We start from the raw sequence: 24,390 nt of genomic DNA, 5'->3' as shown, positions 1-24,390 counted from the left end.
TTCTCCTGCCACACTCTTGGACTCAGAATTTAGTCATGTCCCTTTAGAGTTCTTGTTATGCCAAGGAACCACCTTCTGCTTTAAACACCAGCTATTGTAATCCAAGAACCTGAAAGAGTTAAGAGGTGCAAGATACCCAACTCTTTGATACACACCAGTGAGCTACATCCACTACCACACATACCTGTACCTTTAGTTCCATGAATGAAAATAGTAAAGTTGAAATACCCACCTGTTGCTACTCACCAAAGCCCAGACTACAATCCACTGTGCAAAAACCATGCTGTGGTTTCTGTGTCTCTCTCTTTATTCACTCAGACAGCTCTAGTCCAAACAGCTGAATTTAATTCATTTCAATTGGAAAGGTCACAATTACAATGGGAGGCCCCACTTAAGGTACCCTGGTTACCTGCTCACATGAAGACTGCAAGCTTCAGCCTCAAAGAAAACACAGCCTGCAAGAATTTAACTGCAAAAAAAAACAATTAACTTTGACTATTAACTTAGGATAAACTTACTAAATAATGTATGCTTGTGTTAAATAATGCTACCCTTTTCGCACTTTAATATATCACATCACTTGCAGGACCTGTTTTATTCCATCTGAATCTGGAGGAATTGTATTCTTTTCCTCCTTCAAGTCTTCACTTTGATGCAGTGTTGTTTATAGTTAAAAGATTTTATCATCTTTGATACAATGGTAGGTTCACGCTGAATGCAGTAGACGCAAAATGAAATTGAATACGTTTTACTATTACAAATAACAGATTTCAAAACACAAGAAATTATATAAGTTAAAAAGTTCTGGACTTTAGTCAGAATTATATTAGTTAAATCATCAAGGGGAGCGATAAGCCACTGTTTAGCTTAAGAATAAATTGTACCATTGCAAACTGAACTTCCATCTCCTGCTTTTTAAACTAGGCCACAATATCTTTGGAACATTTCCAGCCTTTGGTTTCTTAAATAGCTTTTCAATTCCAGGCCATTTCTTGGAAGCAAGGAGTGGGAGATCTCCAGAGGATATAATTAAAACTCAATTATTGAGCTGCAAATACCTGCTTACAAGACAATCATGAATGAAATATTAAACTTCGGTTAACCCCTTTAAATAGAGTACTTGCTTCCCCCAAGGATTTAAAATTTTGCCTGAACGTCGCTGCTTTATTGAATATTGCAATAATGATAATAATGTAATTTTAGCTCAGCATATTGCTGTCTGTCAAATTTGGAATCGATGAGAAACACTAGAAAAAAAGCAAGAGAGCTTCTCAAATCAGATTGGAGATGTCTTGATTTTGAAATTTTGTTATCCCCTCATCCAGTAACACCCAGTAAGCAATTAAAGCCACGTTAACAATGATGTAACAGCCTTCAACTATGTATCAGATTGCATGCAATTAATCTGTGTCCCAGCCAAGGAATCAGGTTTTATTACCCACAAGTAGGAAAATACACAATCATAGTCATTCAAATGACTTTAATTTAGAAACAAAATATCAACTTTTATCATTCTATTTTCCTTACAAATACTTTCCATTTACATATAATATATATGGATATCTTGTAATTACAATCAACTACAACATGATCTTTAACAAAGAGTTTTATGACTGGCTTGTTGCACAAAAGCCCCATTGAACGTTAAAGTTATTCCAAAATAGTAACTTTACAAATATTGCAGCCAGATTAGAGAGAGGATCGGAGGCACTTTTGGAAAATTACACTGGGCCATAAATTCATCACTTTGAAAGTGTGTATAATAAACAAGATATAGAAGAAAATGCTCATTTGATATAGTTATGATGCTGCAGTGTCATACTAATGGAGTTGTAACCTTACTGAAGCAATCCAACTTCCTAGTTTTGACCTGACAACCTTCCACTGATTCTTCTCATTGTGTAGTTTTACTGAGAGTTCCTATGGGACAGTAGTATTTCAAGACATCAATAATATTTTTGAATAAATGGTCTTCAGGCAAGCATGTTTTCCAAAAATACTCTTTTAAAAAATATAAAAATGTGTCAATAATGTATAAGGTCTCCATTTCCCTGTGGTTTCTTTACAGAACTGTGAACAACTTGAAACTTTGTCCATCAGGAAGTAGAACTGTATTGTCAGTCTTCTTCAAGTTTCCCCATGAAAGTATACAATATGTTTGTTTTTCCGGTTGTCTTGGATAAATAACCTGTTCTATAATTCTGACCCAAGCTAAATGACCAGTCAAAATGAGTATTTAATAAGAAACCTCTTTTTGGTGCAGGCAGATGCTAGAAAGAAGACAGCCCAGTTTCTTCCCTATTCAATATGCAGCCTTCAGCAATACAACATTGCCACTGATTCATTTGAGGATTTAAATACAACTCTTTGAGTAGTGTTTGTTTACTAAGGCATTAAGTTCATCATATTAAAACTAGTGAAGGAAAGTTGCTTCACCAGGAATGAATAATTGCGATTAAAGAAGGCACAAGAGATTTGTGGCAATCTGAGGTAAATCTGTAACCAATCAGGATGTGCATATTCATCTTGGCTCAGTAGAGAGGAAAGAGAGGGCAGAGGAAGAGAATAAAAGAAAGACAGAAGCAGAAAGAAAGAAATACAAACAAAGAATGTTGTTAATCCTTCTCTCTAGTCCACTTAATCATCGTTTCAGGTGATCTGTACAAGAAGATCAGTTTGGCATAGAGTTCTTCTTCCACTTCCAATTCTCCATTTTCCCTCACAAGGAAAATATCATGGCAGAGTTTTAAGATACGATCCACACAAGGCAACTCCTCAAACATGATGGAATAGGAGATTTCACTGAAGAAGCCTCGCACAAACTTCCCAACAACTAGCACAATTGAGATGTAAAGACCCATTATTCTGAAAAATAAGAAAAGCAAGAGGTAAGGAAAGACAATCCAACTCAGCAAGCCTCTCCATTTAGAAATATGATCAGCATTAGATTGACTCTCTTTCATTTCATCTGTCAATTCTTTAAGAGACAATGATTTTTCATTTTCACTCTTAACACTTCTTTCATTCTCAGTCCTGCTTCACAACAAATAGTGGTCCAGCTTCTTTTGGTCAGAAGGTTGTGGGTTCCAGCCCACCTCCAGCAAGGAGCACCTATCTTTTCACAGTAGAAATCAGAGTCCTGCAAGAATTTTCCCTTTACTACTCCAACAACTCAGAATTACTTAATTGGTTTAAGCTGCTGTGGAACTTCTACAGGTAGAATTTTTTAACTTTTAAAGTACTTGATAATGCTTTTGAATAAGACATTTACAATTAGCTAAAATAGCTGAAAATCATTTATCAAATAATTTCTGAATTTTTTTTATATATACTGGGGGCTTCAGAAATTCTAGGACAATACTAGGATGATGATATGCTGGGCTTTTGTTCTGCAAAGGAGAAATTGAGGGCACAGGGTGGTTGTAGGGGAGAATTATCAATTGTAATTCCAGGGTTCTGTGAGTTGCAGGCTCCTTCAATTGAAGACTTTAGCGAAGGCACCAAAGGGATGGTAGAACAGTAGAGGCTATTCAGAGCAGGCAGGTACAATTGTATTAGCGTGCTATTGATGATTTATGTCCCTGATTTACAAGTATTTATAAAACTCCTATCTGAGTCAAGCAGGTGCCTTCTCTGCTCAAGGAAATAGAAGGATTAAATGGTCACGTAATAGGTCCACCCCCTGTGCTTAACCCATTTTCACTGACTTGCTTAAATACATTTTGAGATATGGCAGAATCAAATTAACTAAGTTCATAACTTAATATTTAATAATTTCCATTGCTACTGCATTCATTACAATGTAGAATATTTTATTAAAGCTTTGCAAAATAAAGAAAATGACAACTGTTGCTGTTATATTTGTGAAAGAACCTTACCCATGTCCAGCAAGGAAACCAAGGCTTGGTGGGCTGACCTTGTCACTAAAGATGACCATCTGCAGTTCATTGCACTCGTTTTGTTTACATTCTTCAGTTTTGGTTTGTATCACCCACCATTCCAAGATACCATCGGAATCATCTGCATTCTTACCAACATGCCTTTGCAGTTCCATTGTCACGTTTAGATAACTATTTTCATGCTCTATCAATAATGACAAGTTGTTAATGAATTAGTTTAGAAAAGGAAAAAAAATCAGTAGGCCTAACTACACAATTATGATTTTTCTTGTCAATATGTTATTACGAAGGGCAAAGTTCCACACAGAGTACTTGCTACCGGCTCCTTCATTGCAAAGTTTTATCACTGTATAATAGTGACATATGTTATTGATCAGTGTACCGTATTATCAGCACAATCAATATACATGTCTAGTTGCAAAATCATCGGGTGAATCAGCTACAGTTCTTCTTTGAGATCAGAATCCCCATGTTTTACACACCTGGGATTTCTGTATGGTGTACTGTATTTGTTTAAGGATGAAATTTTAATCACACATTTTTACATTCATGAAAATCAAAATCACAAATCTGCTTAGCAATAGGGTAAAAGAGGAAAGGAAAGGTTATAGGACATGTTCAACTTTAGTTCTAGAAAAGAAACAGTTTTCCTCTGGATTTATTTTAATCTAATTAAGTTAGTTCAATATATCGTAGAAGAATTGTTCACGAGACCACATTATACCAAAAAGAAGCTAAGGCTTCCTGGTGAAAATTGTAATATACAACAGTAAGTTACTTACAGCAATCAGCAAAGGATTTTGTCAGTAAAGATTTTCAATTGTCATTTTAAAGACAGGTGAAATTTCCTAACTAGATAAAGAAAGTAATTTTTACCTGGATACATCTGTTCAACAGGTTTGGCATCTGGCCCATTTGGAGCTCTAATGTACTTTGGCAACATGTGTGAAATCAGTCTGTAACAGTCATACAGAAACATCAGATTAACATATTCTGTCTGTCGTACAGGGGCAGTTCTGCAATGCAGCATCTCTAATGGGGAGTAATGCAAAGTAAGCATGTCCCAGGAAATTCTGCGTGTTAACATCACGAAACTCACTCACTAAATCCAAAGAAGGAAAGTTACATGATGTGCATTCACTCCATAACCTTGCCTCACAAGTAATACACAAATCAACCATCACATGTCAATTTTCACGTTTTGCAGTTTTTTTAGCATTAGGGTTATTAAACAAATTAACTTCAACATATAACAGTCACTTTAGCTAACAGAAATATTTGGTCAGGCTCTTTTAGATACTTTAGTTTCCAACCTCTGACCATATTCAACATTCTCTAAACTTCCATAACCTTCAGAACAGAAGAAAGAGAAAGAGCAGGCTCTAAGGTACTTGGAGGTTGCTACACCTTACAATAAGACCATGGGTGATCCTGTGCCTTAAGTTCACCTTGTCCAATCACCATTTTCTTCAATTCCTCCAGATATATTTATCTCATATCTTAATATTCTGTATGAGTGAATATCCACAGCTCTACAAGGTAAAGAATTCCATAGCTATTCAATCCACTACTCAAAGAAATTTGTCCAGCCCTAAATAATTGACCCCATATTCTGAAACTATTCAAAATTCATGAACTAGGGGAAGCAGCCTCTCAGCATCCACCCTGCTAATCTCTCTTTATCTCTGATAGAATATCTGTACTCTCCCGTTCCTTTGCTGATAGGTTTCACATTGTACATGAATAGATTTTGCATCAGTGAATATTAGTGTTATTAATAAAGGTGAAAAGTATTATGAAGCAGGGAGAGCTTGCTTTATTTTTATTTGGAAACACTTCAGAGTACTAAGCAATTTATTGGGCAGATCATCCTTGCTTGATCCCTCTGCAAGAAGTACTGACCATGCTATTCCTAGTCCCATATTGACCCAGCCCAAATGCAGACGGTTTATCTTGCTGGTTCAAAGCATCCCAGGCTCCAGATGGATGGTCGAGAATGCAGTAGGGTCCTCCGGTAATATACTAATGCCTCAACTCTGAGAACATGCCAGCTAGCAAACCCTGCTTCAAAGCAGGGTCAAAGTTTTGAGGGTATTTTAATAGTTTATAAACATCTCTGACATTCAGAGACCTCTTAAAAACTTCAGAGGTGTAGTAAATAAATTAAAATATTACATTATTTGGAAGTTTTAAATAAATTGACTTGATAGAGGTGTACAAGATGATAAGAGGCATAGATTGAGTGGACAGTCAGAGACATTTTCCCAGGGCGATAATGGCCAACACGAGGGGACATAATTTTAAGGTGATTGGAGGAAGATATAAGGGGAATGTCAGGGGTAAGTTTTTTTTACACAGAGGGTGGTGGGTGCATGGAACACAGAGGTTGTGGGGGCAGATACATTAGGGACATTTAAGAGACTCTTAGACACATGAATGTGGAGGGAAGGGTTAGATAGATCTTAGAGCAGGATAAAATGTCGGCACAACATTGTGGGCTGAAGGGCCTGTATGATGCTGTAATGTTCTATGTTCTAGGTTGAAAAGGTAATTAAAACCTCTTAAAAAAAAGTTACAAATAATTAAAAAACTTTAAAGCAAAATAATTTAAAAAAAAGAAACACAACCTCCTTGAAACTTCCTAACATGCAGCCCTACAATCTCCACTGTAATCACTGGCACCAGTTCTAACTTGGCACAGGATCCAAGAAACGATTCCCAATGTAAACACTGTGTCCAACGGTGCACACAGGGAAGTCCTGGATCTACTGCCAGATGACAGAAAAATTGGTGGAGTTGTGGAAAGCCAGGAAGGTTGTCAAAGGATACAGCAGAATATAGATCAGTTGGGAATCTGGACAGAGAAATGGCAGATGGAGTTTAATCCAGACAAGTGTGAGGTGATGCATTTTGGAAGGTAAAATGCAAGAGTACACAGTTAATGGCAGGACCCTTAGGAGCATTGATCTGCAGAGGGGTCTTGGGGTGCTAGTCCATTACTCCCTGTATGTGGCAACACAAGTGGACAGGGTGGTAAAGAAGGTGTACAGCATGCTTCCCTTCATTGGTTGTGGTGTTGAGAATAAAAATTGGGAAGTCATGTTGCAGCTGTATAAAATTTGGTTAGGCCACATTTGGATTGTTTGCAATTTTGATCGTTGCATTACCATAAGGATGTGGAGGCTTTGGAGAGGGTGCAGATGTTGTCTGATATGGCTGTAAGGAAAGGTTGGACAAACTTGGATTGTTTTCTCTAGAGTATTAGAGTGTCGGGGCGACCTGATAGACATATATAAAATTATGACAGGCATAGATAGGGTAGAGGGTCTATATAGATAGGGTAGATAGTCAGAATCTTTCTCCCCAGGGTGGAAATGTTAAATAGGATTAAGGTAAAAGGGAGAAAGCCTGAAGAAGATTTATGAGGCAAGCTTGCTTGCTTGCTTTATCTATCTATCTATCTATTTATTTATTTATTTTACACAGGGAGTGGTTGGTTCCTGGAAAGTGCAGCCAGATAGATGGTAGAAGCAGATACCATAGCAGTGTTTAAGAGGCATTTAGACAGGCACATGAACAGGCAGGGAGTAGACAGATACAGATCATGTGCAAGCAGATGGGATTAGTTTAGATTGGCATCATGGTTAGCACAGACATGGTGGGCCAAGGGGCCTGTTTCTGTGCTATGCTGTTCTAACCACTGACATCAGTGAGTGAGATCCAGCCCACGGTTCTAGAGACATAGGTATCACTGTTCCACAGCAATAAAAAATAACACTTCAAAAATATTAACAAAATAGAAATGACATTCTCAACTCTATAATTCTTCCCTATACAGCAGTAAATGGTATTAGTGATATAACCACAGCAGGCATTCCTGATTTCAGGGAAGCGGGCTTTGTCCTGTGAGAGACTGAGTAGATCTGGCCCTTATTCACTGGAGTTTCAAGGAATGGGGGAGTGGGGGGGGGGGGGGGGGGCGATCCCTGAAAAGATTCTGAGTGGGTAAAAGCCATGAGGAGATTTCCTCTCACGGCGGAATTTGGACCCAAAGAGTGTAATGTCACAACAATGGATGGCTATTTAGTACTGCGATAAGGAGAAATTTCTTTATTTAGTGATTTGTAAATTTTTTGAATTTTTTGCCACAGGGGCAGATCCTTAGTAGATGATCAGATTATTTGTGCACTGCCCAAAGTTATGAATACTTGCAAAAGTGCCTGAATTATTTGAGTTATTTCTAATAGCAATATTACGCTTCAGTAAATTTTTGAGTACTACCCTTTCACATCCCTCCAATTTGCCTTCTTCATACTCAAGAATGTGGGAGTCCAGTATTGCTCTCACACAGGCCGACACTAAAATAAGTTCAAATCTAAGGTAACTGTAGAATCAGTAGGTACTCAAATCAGTATAATAAATAAAAGCATACACTGGTTCCTTTCGCATTCCCAGGAGAAGACCTGCCAACTGTTCTCGCACAGGGTTTTCTGGTTCTAGGTCGATGGTGTGCTTCTCTGAGGCATGTTCGTGTACTCCACCTAGATTCAGGTCTCTGAAGATAAAGGTACCAAATGGCCTTCTTAATGATTTAGGTTAAGTTAAATATACTATTATACAATATCGATTGCTATATACATTTAAAAAAAATCTTCAGTTAAGTCTTTTGAATTGCTTCAAATTAATTTCAAGTGCATGGTAGTGTAGCGGTTAGCATAATGCTATTACAGTGCCAGCGACCCGGGTTCAATTCCAGCCACTGTCTGTAAGGAGTTTGTACATTCTCCCTGTGTCTGCGTGGGTTTCCTCCGGGTGCTCTGGTTTCCTCCCACATTCCAAAGACCTACAGGTTAGGAAATTGTGGGCATGTTATATTGGCACCGGAAGCTTGGCGACACTTGCAGGCTGCCCCCAGAAAACTCATTGCAGAAGATGTATTTCACTGTGTGTTTCGATGTACATGTGACTAATAAAGATATCTTATAATTTTTAAATGCTTTCTAAGAAATATTTTTCATATCATTAGGGGTGTGGTTTAACCAGGCATTACTGTTTCTTTCTCAGCAATTCTGGTGAAGCTTGTTCCGTCTTCTACCCAATTTCCCCCACTGGTCCTCTCCTCCCTCTTCCCACCCACAGGTCACAGTTGTGGGACTATAGTGTATATGGAAGTGGTCTGTGACCCACCTCCATTATGTCACACAAACAAGATTTACTTACGTACAAATATACTGCATAGATTCCTCTCCAAATTTCAGTAACACCCAACATCCAAGGTACTGAATAGGCACTGTATGTTTGCTGGTGTAAGTGTGGATTGGAAATGCAGTTCACGTAGGGGTTCAGGAAAGGCAGAGGGATGACCATCATTGGCCAAGGACTGGAACCTAATGTTAGGTCAGTGAACCAGGTTAGTGGCAGGGAATGGGTGAGGGGGTCTGCAAGAAGGGTTGGAGCCTGCAAGTGGGAAAGGCGATCAGCTAATTTATGGTTTGGCTGGGAGGGTGGAGATCAGAGGATCATTGGGCTGAGGGCTGAATTGATATTAAAAATGATCTTACCTCTGAAAAGTCCACATTAGGCGAAGTGTCATCACCGATTCATTGCTGTTTAGCTCAGCAATCATTGCCTGGCGACTGGGTGGACTAACACTCCATAGTGACCCCGAACTTCCCTCAATATGTGCCGTCATTACATCCTCATAACCATAGAGTGTAATAAACTGCATAGCAGCCTTCAGGAGTGGAGATCAGAGAAAACATTCAGATGTCAGGAATTACGCTGGTGCAGAGCCAATAAGCTGATAATTTCACCGGTTAAATCACTACTTAAATATACACTTGAAGTGCGAAAACTAGTACCAGCCGATTAACAACTTTAAAGGTCAACACCTTCTGGTTGAGCCAAATATCCTGATTGTTATAACTTACATGCAAAAAGACTGACATGTCAGAAATAGCTCTTAATATTACTCTCCGATGTGCGGCTGTGTGAAGGAGCAGTGGGATATTGGATCATTAAAAGTCACACCGCAGGTGTACTTGGCATTCTATTGCTTGTTTCACAGAATGAAAATTGTGGGCGATTTCTCAAAGAGAAACTGATAATGTCCTTTGCAAAACCAGATGACGGAATTGTTTCTGCCTGTCACAATGAGAACCCTTCTCACCCCCGTTCATTGAGGCACCCTCCAGCCACACTGGATTCATCTTGCACTCTTCCCCCTCCCTCTCCACCTGTCCCAACCCCACCCACACTGAGTTCATACACTTTCCCCATTTTCACATTGACACACTTTGGTCCCATTAGCACACTGTTTCTCCTGATGTGAAGAAATTGGGGTTGGGGTCCTCACCAATAAACATATGATCTTGGAAAGAAGAATAAATAATCAAATTATACTTTAAATGGAGTAAGACTACAACATATTGCAGTACAAAGGGATCTGGGGCTCCTAGAACATGAAACAGAAAGGGTTGGCATGCAGGTACAACAATTAGCAACATTAATGGAATGTTGACCTTTAACGCAAAGAGACTGGAGAATAAAGATGGAGAGGTTTTGATGCAGCCTCACGAGGCTTTGGTGAAACTGCAGTTGGAAGATTGGGTATAATTTTGGTCTCCATATTCAAGGAAGAAGATACTTGCAAAGGAGGCAGAGTAGAGAAAGTTCACTGGGTTGATTCCTAAGCTGAAGGGCTTGACATATAATAGTATGTTAGAAAGCATGTGGCTATACTCATTGGAGCTTGGAAGAAGGAGAAATGATTTTATTGAAAGACAAAATTTTGAGGGGATTGATAGGACGTTTCTGCTAAAAGGAGTATCTAGAATTAGGAGGCATAGTTGAATAACTGAGGGGCAATTAGGGATGAACAATAAATGCTGGTTTTGCCACCGACATCCTTGGCTTGTGAACGAATACATAAAGTATGGTGTTTGGGACTTCCACAGACCATGAAAGGCAGTGATTAACTGCAGGACTATCTTTCTGCATTTAAGCTCCTTGGATTCTGAAACAATCGCAGTAGATTGCAGTCATAAATATTACACCATGATTAGGGAAAGGTGCAAGAGAGAAAAACAGTATACTTTTTAGACAGGCATCAATTGCAGACAAAATGCTGTGCCTGCCTTTGAGAAAATGAAGCATCAGTTCACAAGACCGATTGCTACAATGAGGGATTTGGCTCATGACGACAGGGTTAAACTGGCCTGTGCTTACTGGAGTTCAGGAGAATGAGAGATGGGCATGACAGGATTTATACTGAGGGATTGTCTTCTTTGTTTGGGAAGTCGAGAAAGAAGGGTTGGCTATTTTGGTCCAAGATGAGGTATTTTGTTACTCAGAGTATTGTGAATCTTTGGAATTCTCTATTCTGGAGGACTGTTGGTGCTCAGTGATCAAGGCTAAGATGGATAGATTTTTGGATGCTAAGAGAAATCAGGCAATTTCTTGTATTTTCTCATGACACAGAAGGTGTTCATTTGGCCCATTGAGCCTTTGTTGGCTCCCAGAGCCATCCCATCTATGTATTTCCCCTGCTTGATTCCTTGTAAGTTATTCTGTCTCACGTGCCCATCAACTCCATCTTAATTCTCCTACCACCACCAAGGAAGTGGATTTGATGTTGGAGATCATCCATGATCTCACTGAATGGTGGCAAAACCTTCAGTGGCCTTATGGTCCACCATTGCTTCTATTCCTTCATCACCTGGAACTCTGTACCCAACAGTATAGTGGGAGGACCTTCACCAGAAGGGCTGTCATGTCTGAGAAAGCAGAAGGTTCTACTTTCTCAGGAGAAATTAAGGATAGCAATAAGCTCTCGACTTGCCAGAGACATCCACATTCTGTAAATAAATTATGTTCTTAAGTATGATAAACAGAAGTAACTTAACTTCTCCATTCAAAGTTGGTGATCTTACTAAAATGAATGGTGCCATGCTACTTATACCAACCATTCTCGGTGGAAAATTGACAGTTGGATGCAAAAAGCTTCTCTGAGAGCTCAGTCCAACAGATGCATGAGCATCTTACTTCCAGCTTGTCTCTGACTTGTGCCGTTCACAGGGAAGAACCTGCCTGTGGAGAGGACTTCGCCAGAAGTTTTCTTACAGAACTACTAGCAAAAGGTCAAACTTTTTTAGGCCATTATTGCTTTTTCTTTGCTAGTGATAGTTGAAAGGAAATGACACTGGTGTTAACACATTTGTGTCACCTGAGGAGGTTATACTTGCTTTATACTGTTGTATATATGTAACATGAAATCATATGCTTAGAAACTTACTGGATTGCGTTCAAACATTGAACAGAGGTCATTATATTCCTTTTGGTTGAATGGTTTGAGCGAATGTTGTTGTGCACTCATCGTAAACAGGGGCTGTAAGCATAACAATAAAGAAATGTTTGTTATATTAATCACACTTTATCAACAATACAGCTTAATATTCAGCACCATTGTTTTATCACAATCCACATAATCTGAGGCATCATCTGTCCAAAGCAACAGGGACTGAATTTCACAGTAAACCAGTGATGTTTGTCATAATGACTGGGTAACAGTAATGGTCCAAATTTTCTCTGTGCTGATTTAGTGCAGGAGATGCATTAGGCTCAATAACTCCATCTTTAGGCATCACGTGAATCAACCTATTTCCGTGGGTCAAAATCATTATCACATTGGGTCATGCTGGACTGAGGCTCCTACTGGGAGTTCACCTGGGGGAGGAGGGAAAGAAGAGAGGAAAGTGCCCTGCTGATGATGCAGCTTTCAAATTGTTACAGCAATAGCAGCAGCCATGCCAGCTAACAAGAAAAACTCTCTATCAATCACAGATTAAGTCTTTTCCAGGACACCAAGTACTACTTGCCTAACATGATCTATATATTTATTTAATTCCCTCTTGATGGTTACAATGCCACCTCTCCACATCTGCAGGCACTACAAATTCTAACCACATGCTGCTAAAAAAAGTTTTTTTTCCAAGAAGAGCAAAAAATGTTCCAAGCAGGATTCTTGGGGCTATGGTGGAAAATCATAAGTCATTATACAAAGAGTTATGATTTTCCAATAGGCTGTGGGAAGGAGGAGCAAGAGGTAGGCTAATTTAATGAACCATGATAGGTAAATTGCCTCTCACCTTTAGTTCCTGGACATTTCTGGTGGCTGCCAGCCTGTTTCAGAAAGGCAGCTGGCATCAGGCAAGACAAAAATAAAATCACAGTACTAGCACCTACAGTGAAGCTAAAGCAAACTGTAGATGGAAAACCTCAGAACAACAACAACAGACCTGATTGATCAGCAGCATTTTACCAAGTACTGCATCCGAGGATGGTGGAGCTTGGGTCTAAACCTGTTCTCTTTTACATCCTATTAACTAGGAAGGCTAGTCATCAATGGCTCCAACATCTAGTGCTGGAGGACTATAATGATGGAGCAAAGAAATGGGAATGTGTCTTAACTCTCAGCTAGGATATGCCTGATGCAAAAAGACAAAGGAAGGAAAATAATAAAAGTAATTTTAAAATATTAATAAATGGATGACCAACATGGGAAGTGTGACAGTGTACTTACTTTTGGCCTGTCCATTGACTATACCCTGAAAAAAAATCTTGGAACCAATTTTTCTTCAACGCTGAAACTAGACATCAAGGGTTTTCACATTTCTTCGTAATAACTAGTTACCTGATAGCCACCAAGTTTAACTGTTACTGTCACATCTATTGGTGGTTCACCACACCAACTACTGATCTGACCAACGACATGAAGAGAAGGGGAAACCAGATGATGCAAATGAGGAAAAGGATGATGAGGCCTCCCATTCCATACTTGACAATCTTCTTTTTCTTCTGACCCTTAGGCTGTGGATAACGCTACAAAAATATAAAAAGCTTGTTATACCATTTCACAAACTAACATGCACTGAAAACATTGCAGCTGAATTCATTCCCATTTACATTTAATATTTTAACTACTTCAGTCAGAAAAAAAAATCCTGTTTGTCAGGACTAACGAGAGTAATAATGATGGGGCCAGTTGTTACGCTGAACATGGAAAGCAATCAGGTGTTGTTGAAGCTACCCCAGTCCACCATTCCATCACCAAAATGGCACCTCACTGCCTGGCTCCCCATTCAAATGCACTGATGAGTCACTCTCTGTGGCACTGGTGAGAGATTGCAGAGTTCCGAATACAGAGGGACCCAAGTGTCCTACTGCATGATCTGCAGAAGATTAGTGTTCAGGTACTGCAAGTAATTAGTAAAGTTAACAGAATATTATTGTTTATTGTGAGGGAAGTTAAATACAGAAGTAGGAAGCTTATGCTTCTGTTATATAGAGCACCTGAAGTATCATGTACAGAACTTGTTTTCTTTTTCAAGCAGTTCAGAGAAGGTTTATTAGACTGATACCTGGAATGTGCAAGTTGTGTTAGGAAAGCTTGGATTATCAAGGCTTGGAGTTTAGAAAAGTGAAAAGCGACTGAAATTGACGTATAAAAGATCCTGAGCAGACTTGACAGGGTGGATGTGGAAAGGATGTTACTTCTTGCGGGAGAAACTAGAGTTGGAGGTCAGTGTTAAAAAATAAGCAGTCACCCATTTAGTACAAAGATGAGGCAAATTGTTTTATCTCAGAACGTCATTAGTCGTTGGAACTCCCTTCCTCTGGGGGTGGGGGGGGGGGCGGGAAGGTAAAGCAGAGTCTTTGACTATTTTTTAGTCAGGAGTTGATCAGTTCTTGATAAGTAAGTGGGTGAGAGGGGGGATGTGCAAGGTTAGTGGGGGCCCACAGCAATGTGGTTACAACAACATCAACTATAACCTTGTTGAACGACAAGCAGGCCGGAGGCACTGAGTGTCCTGTTCCAGCTCCTAATCGTATGTTCCTAAAATCAGCTGCCACACTTAAGAAAAGTATTTAATACCTCTGAATTCATGGATATCGGACAAAGGTGGTTTTCAACAGACCAAAATACCTTTTCTGTCTCACGGCTGCACTTGATTATAAATATGTTGGCATAGATATCCTCAACGCACATCCAGCTCGAGAGGGAAAGTGTGGTGTCTGTGCAAACCCAGTCCATCACAGCGCGGAGCTCTACCAGAAATGGTACAAGGCGGAAACTACAAAAATAAAGGGGTATCCTGAAGGTTGAGAATATCAATTGAACACACACATAACATTACTAATCCTTTGAAATATCGCAATGATATAAGCACTTAGTTCATAGTTTTACTCTGCGATGAGTATTTTATCATGTGTCAACTTGCCTGTAAAGGATTAAACATTTTAAAACACCTCCAACAATAATTTTAAGAGTTACAGCCCTGCTTTTTTGGACTTACCCTTGGAAGAGAAAAAGATTCAAATGGTTGTATTTCTTTGTAAGGAAGTTACCGAGGATGCGCGTTGGGTAGCCACAACGGATCTGGTATGCCGATAAAGCAAAGTAGATGCATTTCACAAAGTACCACAGCTGTGCCACTGTATTCTGATTAAACATTCTGTTTGGAGAACATGAAATAAAATAACCATGAAGTCTAATGTCTTATCACGCCACTAAACAATTAAGTGAGCCAGTGGTTAACTTGCTGCTGAATTACATTGCACTGCCAGATCTTCTCCACAATTTGTGTGGAATCCAAACACTTTAAGGAAATACTTCATTAGCAATCTGTTATCACCTAGGTACTCAACATTCTAAACATTATGCCCACTTTTCATTTCAATTTCACACATTTTCTAGCAACTATTTCTCATCTATAAAAAAAAATAAAATTACACTCAACCTACAACAAGATGCATAATAGCCTGTAAAAAGTAAGTTATCTTTTTCTTTAAGCAGGTTTCAGGTTGGCATAGGATGGATTTACCACAAATGTAAATTTTGGGCACTTGGGTAGAAAAATGGGTTTCAGCTCAACAAACTGAGTGAATGTTACTGGTGTAGTATCTGTATCAGTAATGCTACATTTCACACATGTATCAAAATAAACTGAAAATCAAAAAAAGCTACCAATACTGGAAATCTAAAATGAAGGCAAAAATGCTGGAAACACTCAGCAGGTCAGGCCACATCTGTGGGAAGAGAAACAGAGTTAACGTTTCAGGTTAAAGACCTTTTGTCAGAACTGGGAAGGGTTTTTGACTTGAAGCAGTAATTCTGTTACTCTTCCCAATGGATGCAGCCTGACCTGCTGAGTATTTCCAGCATTTTGTGTTTGTAACCTGATCTTACTCTTTCTATCTCTGTCAAATATTCAAGTTACTTACCGCTCAGTGACTGCTGGTAATATGAAGAACATCCATAAATGTATTCCAAACACAAGGATTATCTGGAAAATGAGCTTTCCCAGTAAAGTTTTGCGTAAGTATAAAGCACGATCTATCACCATAGTGGAGAACTGAATTAGCACCATAACCAGGAAAGCTTCAGGAACTTGATCATCAGACAGCGTCGATGCAATATCAGCAGCTGCTGAATGTTTCTATTTAAGCAAAAGAAGGGACTTTAGTGTGGAAAAATCATAATGTGCCTACTGAGCTTGCTTGCGGCTGTAGAATGTAGCTATCTATTCAGTACATGACTAAACCTAGAACTAATGCAGACAGTTCAAAACTAGAAAGACCCGTCAATGAATTCCAGGAATTGATCTAATTCCCACCCCCTCTATTTGACAGACACTTGCAGAAGGGTGGCAATACTCTCTGGGGGAAGGGGTAGTGAAAAGCAAGCCTCATTTAAAAATATTTGACAGAGCGAACCTTAGATTCCAGTATTTTCAGCTAGAAGATGCCATTTAGAAACAGGGCAAAGAAATATTTTGTAAATGCTTGTAGAATTAAAATTAATTTATCTGTAAAACGTAGAGAGATAAATTGTTAAAATTAACAAACTTCAAACAGTTATATTCTTGGTAATATGGAGATTATAATCATTATGAAAACTTGTTATTCATTCCAAACACTATCTTCAGCGAATTGATCAATGACTGGATGAGTTACTGTGCCCACTGAATTCCCAGGTTAAATGTTCAGCTTGGATTGGATCTGCTGACTGGGTTGGGATTTGGGAGACCCAAGGATGAGGGAGGACAGGCCAAAACAAAACTATGCAAGGATTCCATCAAACAAAGCCTATCGGCTGCACAGATACAGCAAGGCTCCTAGTTGTCAAATCGCCACATGGCACTCGTGGCTGAGGTTCAAACATGAATAATGATCATGTGAAGAATCAAAATAGATATCAATGTTTTTAGGTGAGAAGGAGATGGGAGAAGATATTGAAAAAATTATCAACTTGTATGCTAATACTTAAAATGTCAGAAACTCACTCCAAATGCCCAGAATCCAAAGATGATAATCACAAAATCTATCACGTCAGCCAAAAACATGAGCGCATAGACATCAGTCGCTGCACGGTATTTTGTATGGAGAATGTTGCAAAAATAGTTGTGCAGAGGTCTGCAAATGCTCTGCACCCTGAGAACACATTAAAATAAAGCCTTTTATTACAGCAGTGAAACAAAAATGAAACACTGTTAAGAGTTTAGGTAGAAGACAGTGGTTTAGATTATTCACAATTAATACAAGGGAACAGTACTGGCTGCATTCTAATGTAACTGTGCAGAAGTAATGACCTAGGTCAGTGTAGTTACCAGGTATCCCAACTGAAGGCAGCCTCAGAGAGATGGCATACTCCCATTAGAAAATGTAGCAATCAAAAAACTAGAGACCATTTTGCCATTGATTTCCTCTTTACTAGAGGTTTAAAAAATCCTTTAAAACAAATACATTTGCTTATTAAGGTTTCAAATGTCAGAAAATGAATTCTACTTATGTACCTTAATTATTCCTTTCCTACACTTTACCAAGCTGATGTGGGATGAAGAACCACAATTTTCTTGCTTATTCTCCAACTTTGGAGTAAGTTTGGTCTTCTCAACAAATAGCCGATTTGGTTACATATAATCTGTTCATAATGCACCATTGTGGGTATCCCAGCTCCACAATGACTGGGGCAGAATGCACACAGGGCCATGAGAGCTAAGCACGTTCAGAGTGCAGTCAGATCCATTGTATACACCCAATTCCCCAGCCCCAAGCTGTTAAAATTCACCTACAGTAAAAAGCACGTAGAATGTTAATACACCCATAATAAAGCAGCTGTATGCCATTTTCCTGTACTTTCAGTGTACACAGAGCTCCTAGATGGGGGCTCAAGTCCTTTCAGAGCACACCACACCACTGCACAAAAAGCAACGAATTATGCCACCCATATTTGTACAGTGAAATAAGGCCTACATCCCAATTTGTAAATTATTTACATCAATCTTGGGGTATTAGCTAACCTAGACAATTTTTAATCTATCTGATCATCTACTTTTGTTTCACACAAACTCTAATTTAATTCAAATATTAAAAAGATGCAGTCACTTAATTATATTTAAATTAATAAAAATACTGTTGATTTAATTATAACCTCATTCACTGAAAAATCATTTTATTTCCCACACTTTTGACTTGATATGGCCTTCGTTATTATGTTGGCAACACAGCACATCCTGGGCTTACTTACATCTTAGTGAGATGACTCTTCACCTTCATCCAAAATTCACTTAGTTTCTTGCTTGCCTTTTCATTTTTGGTGTGTTTCTTCTTAGGCTTTTGAGATGAATTTTCCTTCACTAAAAGGACCATTTATCAATCAATCAAATAATTTTCTACCACAATTTACAAGTTAAGTCATACTGAATTGGAATTTCATGACCCGGTCTAATAAATTTTCACTCCAGGAGCCAATTATGGTATTCCTTTATGCATTCACCACATGCGCTATTATTACTGGCCTGCAACTAAGTACAGTTTAAAATAAAGCAAAAATATTTCCATTTCCTGGACTCATGAACAATTATTGCAAACAGATCATAAATACCTGGACGGATTGCCTGTGGTTATAAGCCCAAACAGGGCCTGGGATAGGGTTGAGTCTGCAATCAGGTAGGCAACCAAAGGGAAGGAGGTAGGTCATATGGTGAGGATTGATGGCCGAGACAAGTTAGGTTAAAGCATGATGGGCAGTGATTAGTGGGAGAGATTGGTGTCAAGGCCTGTACCAATAGGGACACTGAAGTTGCAAAACGATAAAATTAAGCTTGGGACCTGGCATGGTGAGTCCCATGTGAGAGATTCTGCATGGGTTCAGGTATCTAGAGAACTTGGAGGAGCCTGTTGGCAATAATTGAAACAGAAATAGTGGGATTGTTGTTTCCAACACATTTACATCCTTTCTTAAACAAGGAGACCAATGCTGTACACAGCATCCAGAAGTGGTCCTATTAATGCCCTCTGTAACTGAAACATAGCACCCTATTTTTGAATTCAATTCCCCAAGCAATAAAAGCAACACTCAATTGTCTTTCCTAATTACTTCCCATATCTGCCTACTAGCCTTTTGCTAATCATGGACTGGGACATCCAAAACCCTTGCACCTGAGAGCTCTGCAATCGTTCATTGCTTACATAATGCTTTTTTTTTATTTTCCATTTACATTGAGAAAAACAGTTTCATCCCCACCCAACCATTTTCAAGTATGAATAAATCAATTTAATGTTAAATCACAAAGGGTCTTATTGCAAACAATGCAATATGTTGGTTAGTAAAAGAGCTATATTGTTAGTTAAAGTATTGTGAAACTTAGCCTTCAACATCAAATATAAAAATCCAGTTGTGGGGCAAAAATAAGAGTGTATTAAATAGCAATAGTTGAAGATTAGTTTTCCAATAGCCATAAACATCATGGAAAAATATTTCTTGGTTACAGACAAGAAAATAATATAAATCAGGGAAATATGCATCCTTGTTCATTTGCAAATACAGGAAGTCCCCGACTTACGAACGCCTGACTTACGAACGCCCGTACACACGAACCGACCTTCGTAGTCTTAATGACCTTCAGTTTGTAAGCGGGCCCGGCCCCCAATCCTACCATGGCGGCGGTACACCCTCTTTGGCCCAACCCTGGGCCAAGTGCACATGGGCGGCTGGGGCCATGTGCGGCTGCGATCCCTGGGCCAAGTGCGCATGCGCTGCCGCAATCTCCGGGCCAAGTGCGCATGCGCGGACACTGTTCCGAGTTACATACAAAATCGGGTTACGAACAGTCTCAAAAACGGAACTCGTTCGTAACCCGGGGACTTCCTGTAACATCAATGTGACAAAAATGGTATGTTTATAACTTCTCCTGAAAGTATACAATAAAAGTAACAAACAAACAAACAAACAATCTGCTGGAGGAACTCAACAGGTCGACCAGTATCTGTGTGTGTTGGGGGTGGGGGGGGGGGGGGGGGGTAGTGGGAAGGAATTGCTGACATTTCAGCTTGAAACCCTGCATCAGTTCATGAAAGCACATTTTGTCATTGAGAATGTGCCTCTAAATGGACTTTAAAAGATCACTAACAGAAAGTTGTCTATTCCAGTCCAATCATCAGTACCAACAGAAAGTCCCAGCCAGAGACAAAATAAAACTAAATTCTTGTAATTGGAATCATCAATTAAGCCATTTTTGTTCAGGTTTTGAAACAGGCGTAATGAGATATTATTGCATTCTCAAAGCACTCAGGAAGTAAGTACTGAATCCCAGCAATGGTAAGGAAAAAAAAAGTAAAACTCATCCAAATTTCAAGGCAAAAGCTAGTGGCAGCCTAGACTCACAGAACCGATAGAATTTCAGAGAATAGGTATGCCATATAGCAGAATTGATTTACTCTTTTAAAATGCTCCACACTATTATCTATTATTGAATTAGCTCAGATATCTGTCCAAGATTGCAGTGAATTCAAAACATCACTAAACACTGGACTAAGTTCGTATTATGCTGTGTTATTATTACTAATCTTTTTTATTTTTGCTTATTGTGTTGAGTAAGTTATGTATAATTTATGTTAATTTAAGTTTATGTAATTTATGTTTGTCATGGTTGTAATGTAGTGTGTTGCTGTTGCAAAAGACTAATTTTCATGTCATTTTTACCCTTGATATGGAGGCCAATGATAATAAACTTGAACTTGAACTAATAACCTCTCACCTTTGGTTTGCTTTCTCCTTCTGAACTGGAATCTGGTCTTTTTTACTTCCTGCTCTGGTTGCAAGACAGAAACTTGGTCATCTGCAGCTTCATCTGGGTTTTCAGCCTGTGATTTTTGCGTAGCCTCCTTTCCTTTTACATTATCCTTTTTCTTTTGATCCTCCTGATCATCCCATAGTCCATATCGCTAGATATTAGGAAGTTATAGAGAAGTGCCACATTTACAAGTGGTAGAGAAATCAATCCTTTCCTTATTTTGGGTAATGCATATTAACAAAATAAAAATAATCCACATTCATTTTCTTTAGTGAAATGCTGTAAATATTTTTGAAGATATATACGTCCACCAAAGTTGTTTGGCTTAGGGTTACAGAAAGATACCAAACCACATCCAATATTAATCCTCAGAGTTTACTTGCACAAAACTGATGAGATACAGGCACCTGTTGGACATTCCCAAGCCAAGAGAACTTCAATTTTTGACATGTCTATTACCAGAGGACTCAATGAAAACCAGTAAGTTTTTTTTGTTTATTTCATATGGTCTCAATGCATCAGGTTTATAGCAGTCTTTTTGCTCTATGTTGATGATTTAACTTACACTTACCTCTGGAAACAGGATATCAAAACCCAATGGATTCCTGACAGTGTGTTAAACCAAAGCAGCCTATTTTAAGAGCACATTTGTGCAGTTGCAAAATTCCTTATCTTTGTACAGACAGCTATTTTATCAATGATAATGAAAGTCAATATGTCCAACCTTTAGCAGTGACTGGTGGAACAGAAGTGCCAGAAGCTGAATCAGATCATATTTAACATAACTGTCTGTCTTCTCCAAGCCAAGGATTCGTGGTGGAAAAAATGGTTTGTCTTCGTAAAGTGAAGTGACATAGTGGCTGTTCCAAGGGAAGAACCCAAACTGGAATAAATATTTAATGACCACCATCACCTGTAAAGTTAAACAAAGGCATATTGATGAACTTTGATATTCATTCGGGTAAAAATTATTAATATTTTTGACATTGAATAAAATGAAAAGCAGTAAGATATCACAGATCACTAAAGCAAATCCAAACAAAATGGCATTTTGCAGCCAATGAAGAACTTTTAAGTTATAGTCAATGTTGCAGAGAATTGTAACAATGAATTGGTACACTGCGTCCCACAAAGAACGTTGTTTGTTTCTCCCCATCTGCTTTGGGATAAATATTGTTGAGAGCACCAGAAACACTGCTGCTCTTCTTCAAGTGACAAGGGGAGCAATAGTTTAAAAACTCATCTTGAACGCATTTCTTTGGAAATGCATTGACAGATGTCGGCCAGATCAATTGGCACAGGCATCCAGAGTCAGGCGTGAAGTAACCATTTTGTGAGAGAAGTAGGTGTCCTATCACTAAGCCAATACAAATTATTTAGTGCTATTTTCACTTCACAACTTATAAATTTGTGGCATGATAAATGTGCAAAGCTATCACTGCTCACCTCAGTGTAGATGATTGCTGTCATCCAAAATCGTTTACTGGGCCTGGGAATGGAGAGCATTGCCCAGAGGAACATAAGGATAGGAAGAAAGAGCGTGATTACAGAGGCAGAGGTCATATTGTTCAAGATAATGATGAAGTAACAGGTCAATTCGGATTTAGCAGCAATTACATAATACACTGCAAACAGCAGTTTCAAAATTCGATTCTGGCATTCGTAAAACTTCTCTGAATCTTCCAATTCTTCAATGTAGTAATAGCTTAAAAAATTAAAAACAAAGGTATTAATGCTAAATTTGTAAAATTCATACATCGTCATCCAACCAAGCGGGCATCAGTGACCCATTTCTTGTCCTATCACAACTTTACATGTGTACAAGAACTTTTGTCATGTTTTATGCACTATATTAATTTTAGTGAAATAGAATTATTCCACTTGGACATTTGTTATCGAGTAAAATATTATTTATGTAGGCATTTCCTTGCTTTTGCACTGTGCTGTATGATTATTTTCACAAGATAAATCATAATAATATCTGGTTAAGAAAAGTCAACTGATATTCCATGTCCTCCTAAGACAAGACAAAAATCAATGAAAACTGTAACCAAATCTTGCCCAAAAGAAATAAAAAATGTTTAATTAATTTCTAACTGGCAATTCATTGAAATCTTTCATTGAAAGATTTCTGTTAAGATAGGACAAAATACAAGCATAATTTCAACCTTTGCAAATGGAACCACTGAAAGGGAAACGTCACCCTTTTGAAGTCAGGTGGTAATCCACATTAAAACAGAACATCTGAAAGATAATGAATATGGTGCAGGTTTGGTCACAAATCCACCAGGTTACAATAAGACCAATTTCCAGAACTGGCTCCAGTTCAATTCTATACCTGCTTGTAAGGAGCTCACTGGCAGTTCTACAGCGGGCAATGGGATAGACAATTGTCTCCTCTGAGACTGTGACAAATTCCGCTGAATCGACAGCTAAACTCTGTTCTTCAGTTTCTGTGATTTTATTGCACTCGGGAACCGCTTTCTTCTCATCACAGGTCATCAAGGATTCTTGTTCTTCTTCAGAATTACTGAATTAAAAAGGAACATGGTATAAACAGAGTGGAAAAAACTTTTTGTTTAACAGTTGATTTTCTAATCTACATCACTGGCCCAAATCATCTCCTGTAATGAACTTCTAGCCCCTCTGCACCAGGGTGGGCTGTGTCCCGACTTCTTTCCTTGAATGGGGAGAGGGAGGGGTGTTGACCAATTCCCATCCACCACAGTCCTCTGACTGCCTCAACTTGTTACATTGAACAACATCTGCTTTTACACAAGTTTAAAATTTTAGGCAAAAGATAGAACGGAATGTGGGAAAATGTTGTTTTTAATATAATTAATGATGATTTAGAACCTGCTCTCTGTAGGGTGGCGGGAACAGAATCAATCAGCGGCTTCAAAAGGGAATTAGACAAGGCCTTTTGAGAGGGCTATGGGGAAAGAGCAGGGAATGGAACCAACCAGACTGTTTTCTCCATGAGACTGAATGAGCTCCTTTTATGCCATAACAATTGAATGCTTCTACGATTCCTCTCACTTTCCCCAAACAAAAGATAAAGGTTGAGAAGTTTCAATTGCTTCAAAAATGACTTTGAATCTTTCAATGTTCAAAGGAATAGATGTACCCCTCCCAAAGGCTGTGGGACAGGCAGCTAAAGTGGTTAAGGTGGTAATATGGGACACTTATCTTCATTGGCTGAGCCAATGAACAGCACAAAGGACATGTTAGGGCTTTAAAAAACAGCCGTTAAGTCACAGCTAGAGCAGTGTAAGCAGGTTTAATCACCATATTACAGGAAAGTGGTTGCAGCACCCAAGAGGGTGCAAAGGAGGTTTATGGATATGATGGTCTGA

The 24,390-nt window shown here is 38.8% G+C and overlaps 1 protein-coding gene across 1 annotated transcript in view; it reads right to left on the bottom strand.

Moving 5' to 3' along the window:
• Positions 1–1,424: 1,424 nt before the first annotated feature.
• Positions 1,425–24,390, bottom strand: part of piezo1 (piezo-type mechanosensitive ion channel component 1) — a 217,726-nt gene continuing 194,760 nt past the window's right edge. The window contains 17 exon segments of the mRNA XM_052028089.1: positions 1,425–2,865; positions 3,879–4,083; positions 4,776–4,855; positions 8,332–8,454; positions 9,461–9,633; positions 12,193–12,285; positions 13,591–13,634; positions 13,637–13,778; positions 14,884–15,031; positions 15,254–15,412; positions 16,182–16,396; positions 17,243–17,390; positions 18,487–18,595; positions 20,999–21,185; positions 21,759–21,947; positions 22,481–22,739; positions 23,373–23,564. Of these exon segments, the coding sequence (XP_051884049.1) occupies positions 2,616–2,865; positions 3,879–4,083; positions 4,776–4,855; positions 8,332–8,454; positions 9,461–9,633; positions 12,193–12,285; positions 13,591–13,634; positions 13,637–13,778; positions 14,884–15,031; positions 15,254–15,412; positions 16,182–16,396; positions 17,243–17,390; positions 18,487–18,595; positions 20,999–21,185; positions 21,759–21,947; positions 22,481–22,739; positions 23,373–23,564 (2,716 nt within the window). The 3' untranslated portion in view covers positions 1,425–2,615.

The sequence above is a fragment of the Pristis pectinata genome, chromosome 13 (assembly GCF_009764475.1).
Source record: "Pristis pectinata isolate sPriPec2 chromosome 13, sPriPec2.1.pri, whole genome shotgun sequence".
NCBI lineage: Eukaryota > Metazoa > Chordata > Chondrichthyes > Rhinopristiformes > Pristidae > Pristis > Pristis pectinata.
Note: the sequence above shows the minus strand (reverse complement) of the source record. Positions and strands in the feature narration are given on the sequence as shown.